The sequence below is a fragment of the Stegostoma tigrinum genome, chromosome 28, assembly GCF_030684315.1.
Source record: "Stegostoma tigrinum isolate sSteTig4 chromosome 28, sSteTig4.hap1, whole genome shotgun sequence".
Lineage (NCBI taxonomy): Eukaryota > Metazoa > Chordata > Chondrichthyes > Orectolobiformes > Stegostomatidae > Stegostoma > Stegostoma tigrinum.
In genome coordinates this window covers 43,259,501-43,269,561 of record NC_081381.1, presented here as the reverse complement: position 1 = coordinate 43,269,561, position 10,061 = coordinate 43,259,501, and the positions used below count along the sequence as shown (strand labels likewise).

The 10,061-nt window shown below is 41.2% G+C and overlaps 1 protein-coding gene across 2 annotated transcripts in view; it reads left to right on the top strand.

The window, feature by feature from the left end:
• Nucleotides 1–609: 609 nt before the first annotated feature.
• Nucleotides 610–10,061, top strand: part of kif17 (kinesin family member 17) — a 90,548-nt gene continuing 81,096 nt past the window's right edge. For both annotated transcript variants that reach the window (XM_048561144.2, XM_059638052.1), the window contains exons 1-2: nt 610–960; nt 7,143–7,289. In XM_048561144.2, the coding sequence (XP_048417101.2) occupies nt 730–960; nt 7,143–7,289 (378 nt within the window). In that variant the 5' untranslated portion in view covers nt 610–729. The remainder of the gene's footprint in view (nt 961–7,142; nt 7,290–10,061) is intronic.

The following is a 10,061-nucleotide window of genomic DNA, read 5'->3' as shown; positions in this document are numbered from 1 at the left end:
CTGCAGGAATCCAGAAGCTCAATTTGAGGGAAGGAGGAGGAAGAAGAGCAGGGAGGATGCATTCTAGATTCTTTGCTCCAGGTTTTCTGTGATGATCAATTTTACCGTGAAATAACTTCCCTTAGCCTCCTTGGATCCACCATTCCCTGCCATTACATTCATATTAGATGTTCCATCATATCTTCCCTTGGCTCTACATTAGATAATAAAGGGCACGTTCAAAAATCTGTTCATTAACGAACTGCTTTGGGATGCCTTGTCTTGATATTCCTAGACAGTGATATATCAGTGGTTGCAGAATGGCTGATGGAAGAGCTTGGCCACGGGATTGCATGGCCATTTGCTAAAAGCCTTAACAGTGAGAGCATGCCCGGTGGCTGAGACATCATATAAGCTACTCACGTTTTGTTCTGATCTGTGAACAGATTTGGAATGTAAAGCTAAAACTCCTTTAATCTATCTATAAAAGTAGCGTCACCGAACACTGATCAATGCTCCCAACTGCTCTGTCTCCAGAGCAACGGCCGGCAAGCACCAATTGCGGAAGTGACGTACTGTCTGCCGGAAACTGGTATCGTCGGTGGACCCCTTGTTGCCGAGCAACCGACGCTTGGCTGCTGGATCCCAGTTCCAGGAATGGTGAAGGACCACTGGGATGGGGAACCTATAAAGGGGGAACGCCGTTGATAAAGAAACTAAACACCGCATCAGGCTGGGGAGAGGAGGACGATGGCCTTGGAGACAGTGCGAGTCGTGGTACGCTGCAGACCCAGCAACAGCCGAGAAAAGGACCTGAACTGTAAGGTGGTAGTGTCTATGGACTCTGCCCGCGGCCAGTGCTTCATCCAGAAACCCGGGGTCCTCGGAGAACCACCCAAACAGTTCACTTTCGACGGTGTCTATTACATGGAGAGTACCACGGAGCAACTGTACAATGAGATCGCCTATCCACTGGTGGAGGTAAAGCAGACAAGAAGAAATAAGAACAGGTCGTAGGAAAGGAGGGGAGGTCGCATCAGAGAAACGCGAAGGGTAGCAATTTACGCACAGCTTGGTCCACCCACACGCTTAACAGTGAAGGACAAGCCAGTGACCCTGTTGCTGGATCAATATCCTGAAGCTCAGGAGTGTAACTACGCTCCAAAGTCTACAGTTGTACAAGAAGGCAGCCTTCCTCCCTCCTATCATCATCATTATCAGGATAGGCACTAAATACTAAGTCAAAGTAAATTGAGCCAATGCTTTAAGTGTGGGAGGGGTCGCACTGCAACAAAAATCAAAGGCATTAAAAATTTTATACTAATATAATCTAAATTCAAATATTACTTTGGTCATTGACAATATACTCCAGCCCATGCATTGTCCATCTGCCATTGAAGGCCCCAAGCATGCCAGTGGACCCTGCATGCTCCCGCTTCAACGATACGCAGGCACTGACCTAAATACCCAAGTCCCATCAACCAATAAAACAAATTAATGGACCAACTTGAGGAAGTGCAAACAGAAAGAGAATGGATAGCCATGAGACAGATAGGCAGTTAAAAAGGGAATCCCATACATATCACTCGGGAAACAGTTTTTGGCCTTGGAAGGTAGTGAGAGTGACCATTTTCAGCCAGTATGTAGGCAGGAAGAAGGTCTTTCAGAAGGAGAGCATTTTGGAGACAGTGATTGTTATGGACATGGATAAAGATGATGTGGGAATAAAATTTCTAAATTTAGGAGAGGCTAATTTTTCTAAGGTAAGATGCGATTTCATTCAAGTGAACTGAGAGCAGGTACATACAGTAACACTGTCTTGAGAGCAGTGGAGGCATTCGAGGAGGAAATAGTGAGAGTGCAGGGCAAATATATCCCCATAAAGACAAATACTGGCAGTACGAACAGAGAATCTAGATGTCAGGAGTATGATAGTACCATGGTTTAAGAGGTGTATTTAATTTTGTTTTTGAAGTGAGGTTTTGAGATAAATGTGACAAGCCATCTCTTCCAGCTAACAAAATAAACACCTTATAAGGCCTTGACATTTTTTTAAAAAGTTGGAACAACAGAAGAAGCATGAATTGGTGGAGTCAGGCTCTCACAGACCAAGCATTTTAGTTTAGTTTTCAGCAGTTTCTGGGATCTTGAAGCTGTTGTCCCTTTCTCTGTTACAGCTAGAATCTACCAGAATTGCATGTGAGACAATCAATTTTACTGAATTTGCCTTTGCCAAGGGTGCACCTATGGGATGTTCCTATATTCAAACAGTTGTTGTTTATTAATTAAATAATCTATTATTCTGTTAAGTTTTCCATTAGATCTAAAACTCTTCTTTATTTTGTTTGTATCATAACTACAGGGTAAGAATAAAGTGTGTTTTGCTTCAAGCCAAGTAGTGTAACCAATTGAATTAGATATGGAACATTGCAGTTTACACTTGACTTTAAGTAACCTAGAAGATAGCTTTTATCTTATCTCCTTGTTATATTTGAAGGGGGTTTGGCCTGGTCCACAATAAATGACATAAAAATTAGGATTAAGAAACATTAATGGCAAATACCAAGGGGTCAATGTGGTGGACTCTCAGAGGAGTATAAAATATGTAGTGGGGTAATTATAAAGGAAATTAGGGAAGCTAAAAGAGTGCCTGAGAAGGTGGGATAAAGGAAAAACCAAACTGTATAAAGAGCAAAAGAAAAACATGGGAAAATGTAGGGACCATTAGGGACCAGAGAGGGAATCTCCGGTGGACCCAGAAAACATGAGTACTATTCTCAATGGGTATTTTGTGTCAGTCTTCACTGGAAAAGAATGATGCAGGTATAGATATCAGGGTGGAGGATTGTGAAATATTAGAGGAAATTAACATAGACAGGAGGTACCAATGGGTATAGCAGTCATAAAAGTGAATAAATCCACAGGCCAAGATGAGACATCCCAAGATGTTGAGGGAACAGGGGAGGGGATATCAAGGGCCCTGGCTGAAATTTCCAAATCCTCTCTGATCACAGGTGCCAAACGCCCAAGGGACTGCTAACATTGTCCCAAAATTAAAAAGGGAGGAAGAGCTAGACCAGAAAATTACAGGCCAGGAAGTTTAACATTAGCGCTGGGGTAGATATTGGAAAGAATTCTGATGGACAGAATATGTCTGTGTTTGGACAGGCATGAATTAATCAGAAATAGTCAATATTGATTTGTTATGGGTCATGTTTGCTCAGTTTCTTTGATAACATAATCAGGAGGGTCGATGTGGCTAATGTATTTGATATGATCTATCAGACTTTTGATAAGGTCTTTCATGGCAGACTGGTCAAGAAATTAGAGCCCATGAGATCCATGGCAAGCTGGCATGTTGAATCCAAAATTAACAGAGTGTCAGGAAGACAGTAATGGTAAGGGAATGCTTCCGACACTCAAGTCTGTTTCCTGTGGTTCCACAGGACTCTCTGCTGGGACAATTACTGTTTGTGATTGGACATCGTTTTGACTTAAATTTAGGAGGTCTGGTCAAGAGTTTGTGGAGTACACAAAAGATGACGGTATGGTAAATAGTAAAGAAGACAGCCATAAATTGCAGAAGGATATCAACGAACTGGTCAGGTGGACAGAGCAGTGGCAAATTGAATTCAACCTGGAAAATTGCGAAGTAATGCACTTGGGGAGGTCTGACAAGGTATGGGATTATGCTTTGAATGGTAGGAACTGGGAAAATGCTGAAGATCAGGGGAATCTTGGTGTGCGTATCCACAGATTGCTGAAGGTAACAGGGCAGGTAGATTAGTTGGATAAGAATGCATATGGGATAATTGTCTTCATTAGCCAAGGAATGGAATTAAAGAGCAGAGAATATGCTGGAATTGTAAAAATGTTAGGGCCTAGCTGGAGCACTTCTGTTCTGGAAGGATGCAATTGCATTAGAGAGGGTGCAGAGGAAATTTACTAGGATTCTGCCTGATTTGGATGTTCAGAGTTGTGGAAGATTGGATAGGCTGGTATTGCTTTTCTTGAAGGAGTAAGGGTTGGAAGGGACCTGATAGAGATATATAAAATTGAGGGGCATAAATAGAGTAGCTAGGAAGACACCTTTTTCTGTGGGTGCTGGTTGCCATTCAGTACATCTAGTCAAGAACAGGGAAGAATCATATATTAGGTATAGACAACTGAGATCAAATGACTCTGTTGAAGAGTATAAGGGATGTAGGGTCACTCTTAAGCGGGAAATCAGGAGGGCCAAAAGAAGATATGAAACATCTTGGCAGATAAGGTTAAGGATAATCCAAAGTGATTCTACAAGTACATTAAGAACAAAAGAGTAACTAAAGCGAGAATAGGGCCCCTTAAAGATCACCAAGGTGGTCTATGTGTGGCACTACAGGAGATGGGAAAGGTACTAAACAAATATTTTGCATCAGTTTTTACTGTGGTGGAAGAAATGAAGGCTAGGGAACTCGGGGAAAATAAATATCAGTGTCTTGAAAACAGTCCACATTACAGAGTAGGAAGTGCTGGAGGTGTTTAAAAAAAACATAAAGATGGATAAATGTCTGGGACCTGATCAGCTGTATCCCAGGGCAGTGTGGGAAGTTAGGGAAGAAACTGTGGGCCCCAGCAGAAATATTGTATCTACTACAGCCACGGGTGAGGTACCAGAGGACTGGAGGGTGACTAATGGTATGACTTAATTTAAAAAAGGCTGTAAGGAGATGTCTGGAAATTATAGACCTGAGAGACTGACATAATGGTAGGATTCTGAGAGATAGGGTTTACATGCATTTGGAGAGGCAAGGGCTGATTAGGGATAGTCAGCACGACTTAAAGAGTGGGAAATCATGTCTCACAAACTTGATTGAGTTTTGTGAAGAGACAACCAAAAAGATTGATGAGGGCAGAGTGGTAGACATTGCCTACATGGACTTTAGTAAAGCCTTTAACAAAATTCTGCATGATAGACTAATTAGTAGAGTTAGATTACATGGGATTCAGGGAGAGCTTGCCAACTGAACACAAAATTAGCTTGACAGTAGGAAACAGAGAGCGATGGCGGAGTGTTGCTTTTTTGGATTTGAGACCTGTGACCAGCGCTGTTCTTCAAGGATTGGTGCTAGGCCCACTTTTGTTTGTCATTTATACAAATGATTTAGATGACAATTTAGGAGGCATGGGTTAGTAAGTTTGCAGATGACACCAAACTTGGTGGTATAGTAGACAGTAAGGAAGGTTATCTAAAATTACAAAGGGATCTTGATCACTTGGGCCAACGGGCTGAGAAGTGGCAGATGGAGTTTAGTTTGGATAAATGCGAGGTATTGCTCTTTGGTGGAGCAAACAAGGGCAGGGCTTGTACAGTTAACAGTAGGGCCCTGGGTACTGTTGTTGAACAGAGAGACCTAGAGGTTCAGGTACTTGGTTATTTGAAGTTGCATCACAGGTAGACAGGATGGTTAAGAAGGCATTTAGCATGCTTGCCTTAATAGGAGTTAGGACATCAGGCTGAGGCTGTACAGGACATTGGTGAGGCCCCTTTTTGAGTACTGTGCCCAGTTCTGGTTGTCGTGCGATAAGAACGACATTTCTAAGCTGGAGAGGGCTCTGAAGAGATTTGCCAGGATGTTGCCGGGACTGGACGGTTTGAGTTTTAAGGATAAGCTGGATGGGCTGAGACATTTTTCACTGGAACACAGGAGGTTGAGGGGTGACCTTATTAAAGTTTATAAAATCGTGGGCACAGATAAGGTGAATAGCGAAGGTCTTTTCTGTAGAGTGAGTGAAAACTGTTTTGAAAGCTATTCCCAAGATGAAGAAATGATGATTTCCTTAATACACATTGGATAGAGAATTATACTACTGCTTCCACAGTCTCTAAACCTTGATGCTGCTTCGTTTTGGTCAATGATATCTTGGAAATCAGCAGAAATTCGGATTTCACCAGTGTGAACAACAGAATAAACGTTATGTTTTGAGGAAATTAGATATTTTTCCTACACAGGATTGGGATCTAGAAGAACTTCTTTTGTAGTAGTAGTCTGGATTTTGTTTATATAGAATGTCAGTAGCCATTTGGTAGACTGTTGGTTAACATTGAAGCTCAGGGAATTGAAGGCAAGTTATTGATCTGATTAGGAAATTGGCTGACTGGCAGGAGCTAAATAGTAGGCTCAATAAGATGGAATAAATGACAGAATGCGACTAGTGGTATCTTAGGTCAGGGGAGGAGAAAGATTGACAGAGAAGGTGGGAAGAAGTCAGCAATCCAGAAGAATCTCCAGTCAAACATTGTATTTATGAGTGCTGAAACTCATGGAGGAATTATTTATATTTAATTGCTCCATTATCTTTTTACTAATTGATAAAAAGATTTTACTTGACTTAATTTGCCTCTATTCCTGTAACATAAAACACTGGTGAAAATAAATGTTTGTGTCTAGCAGTCCAGCATGTGTTTAAATCTACATTCAGCAAATGTGAAAAGGTCACCACATTTTTCAGAAAACCATCACAAAAGCACTGTTACTTCCTAGGATTTTATCATTTCTCAAATTATTTATCCACTTTTTAAGCAACGGGTATAGAATATCACTTATTTTTAAAGTACTTTGAGAAGTCTGGTGGTTGTGAAAGTTGCACAATAAATGCACGTCGTTTTCTTTGTTTTCATGCCTATCCATAATTTAAAGAAAATGTTCTCTGCCTTATCTTTAGCAACAGCATGACAGACCTGCCAGTTAGTTGTGAGTTAGAAAAAGAGAAATTTGCTTCCAATAGTCTTAAATTCTGAGGTGTCTTCAACTCATCCTTGGCAAAACTGAAACAATCGTATTTTACTCCCAGCAGGAACTCTAAACAATACCTTTAATTCCATTCCTACCAGCTGTTCATTCAACTTATTATTTAATTGACATTTTAACATAGAAATAATCATCCAATGATATCAGAAAGATACTCTCATTAGAGAGACATTAAAGGAGAGGAAAGAAGTGGATTTTAAGAAAGCAGGGAAGTGAAAAGACAATTTTTTTTAAAGAGAATTTTTTGGGGATATGCTCTATAACACTAAATTTAAAAAGTCTTCTTTGTTTCCATATCACATTTGGCCAAGACACCGTTTTATGCCTTCATATTTACAATTTTCAATTGTGAGTAATTCCATTCTTTTCCAGGGTGTAACTGAAGGCTACAACGGAACAATATTTGCCTATGGACAGACAGGAAGTGGGAAATCATTCACCATGCAAGGCATTTCTCATCCAACATCACAACGAGGAGTTATTCCCAGGGCTTTTGAACATATATTTGAGAGTATCCAGGTAGTTAAGCTAAGCTCAGTGTTTGTAAATTTGGATTCTTGTGGTTAATTATCGAATTGTTGTGGTGTTGTATGTTGTGAAAGAGTCTGTGGTGTAATGCAATTTGTCACGCATTCTCATTTTGCCAGTAATAGCCCTAGTTTTGTAGAATTTATCTTATATCCCAGTGTTTTAAAGGTGAATAAAATGAATTCCGTTCAACTTTAATCTTAAAATGTTTAGTGATGTACATAATGATCCTTGAAAGTTGCCACCCAGGTTGACAGGGCTGTTAAGTAGGCATACAGTGTTTTAGCTTTTATTAATAGTGGGATCGAGTTCCGGCACCAAGAGGTTATGCTGCAGCTGTACAAAATTCTGGTGCGGCCGCACTTGGAGTATTGCGTACAGTTCTGGTCACCACATTATAAGAAGGATGTGGAAGCTTTGGAAAGGGTGCAGAGGAGATTTACTAGGATGTTGCCTGGTATGGAGGGAAGGTCTTACAAGGAAAGGCTGAGGGACTTGAGGCTGTTTTTGTTAGAGAGAAGAAGGTTGAGAGGTGACTTAATTGAGACATATAAAATAATCAGAGGGTTAGATAGGGTGGATAGGGTGAGCCTTTTTCCTAGGATGGTGACAGCGAGCATGAGGGGGCATAGCTTTAAATTGAGGGGTGAGAGATAGAGGACAGATGTCAGAGGTAGTTTCTTTACTCAGAGAGTAGGAAGGGAATGGAACGCTTTGCCTGCAATGGTAGTAGATTCGCCAACTTTAAGTACATTTAAGTCATCATTGGACAAGCATATGGACGTACATGGAATAGTGTAGATTAGATGGGCTTGAGATCGGTATGACAGGTCGGCACAACATCGAGGGCTGAAGGGCCTGTACTGTGCTGTAATATTCTACGTTCTATGTTCTAATATGCTTAAAGAGAATAAGTAATGGCATCGTCAGATGGACTTCATTGATTCACGAATGAGACATGACACAGGTGTGCATTTGGGATTCACCATAGTGGACTCCATTCTGTTATCCTCTTATTAATATCCAGTAATGAGGCAACTGTCCATAAAAAAGGAAGTAAAACTGGATGGCAAATGACTGATGCCGGTCCTGGAGGTTAAATTAAGGCAGGCTTAGGAGTTGCTGCTTGCTTTTGTATTTTTGTGTGAGAGAGAGTTCAGGACCATGACCTGAAAAAGTACATTTTATGCTACTAGTTATAGTTAGAGCCAGAGTTGTACAGTGCAGAAATAGACCCTTCCATCCAACTTGTCCGTGCGTACCAAATATTCTATATTAATGGAAACCCATTTGCCAGCATTTGGTCGATAACCTTCTTAAACGTTTCCTATTCATGTACGCATCCAGATGCCTTTTAAATGTTGTAATTGTACCAGGCTCCAACACCACCTCTGCAGGTCATTCCATATGTGCATCACCCTCTGCATGAAAATGTTGCCCCTCTGGTCCCTTTTAAATCTTTCCCCTCTCAACTTAAACCTATGTCCTCTAGCTTTCGACTCCCCTACCCTGAGGAAAAGACTTTGACTATTCACCCTATCCATGCCACTCATGATTTTATAAACTTCTATAAGGAAAACCCTTATCCTCCAACGCTCCAGGGAAAATAACAGCTAATTCAGCCTTTTTCTATAGCTCAAACCCTACAAACCCTGGCAACACCCTCTTAAATCTTTCCAGAACCCTTTCAAGTTTAACAACATTTTCCCTTAGTCAGGGAGACCAGAACTGAATGCAGTATTCCAAAAGTGGCCTAACCAATGTCCTGTATAGTCGCAACATGACATCTGAACTCCTGTACTCAATGTACTGACCAATAAAGTCAAGCATTCCAAATGTCTTTTTCACTAACCTGTCTATCTGCGACTTCACTTTCAAGGAACTTTGAAACTGCACCCCAAGGTCTCTTCATCTGGCAACATTCCCCAGGACCTTACCATAGTACAGTTATTTCCTCTTTTTTTATCTTCCACCTTATACAGTATCACTGGTGACAAGTGGCGTCCTGCAGGGTTCAGTGTTGGGGCCGCAGCGGTTTACTTTACATATTAATGATCTGGGTGAAGGCACTGGGGGCATTCTGGTGAAGTTTGCTGATGATACGAAGATAGGTGGACAGGCAGGTAGTGCTGAGGAGGTGGGAAGGCTACAGAAAGATTTAGACAGTGTAGGAGAGTGGTCCAGGAAATAGCTGATGAAATTCAATGTGAGCAAATGTGAGGTTTTGCACTTTGGAAAAAAGAATACAGGCATGGACCATTTTGTAAATGGTGAGAAAATTCGGAAAGCAGAAGTACAAAGGAATCTGGGAATGTTAGTCCAGAATTCTCTAAAGGTTACCTTGCAGGTAGAGTCCGTGATTAAGAAAGCGAATGTAATGTTGTCATTTATCTCAAGAGGGTTTGAATATAAAAGCAGCGATGTGCTACTGAGACTTTATAAAACTCTAGTTAGGCCCCATTTAGAATACTGTGTCCAATTTTGGGCCCCACACCTCAGGAAGGACATACTGGCGCTGGAGCGTGTCCAGCGGAGATTCACACAGATGATCCCTGGAATGGTAGGTTTAACATACAATGAACAGCTGAGGATCCTGGGATTGTATTCATTAGAGTTTAGAAGGTTGAGGGGAGATCTAATAGAAACTGACAAGATAATGTATGGTTCAGAAAGGATGGATGCTGGGAAGTTGTTTCTGTTAGGCGGGGAGACTAGGACCTGTGGGCACAGCCTTAGAATTAGAGGGGGTAAATTTAAAGTGGA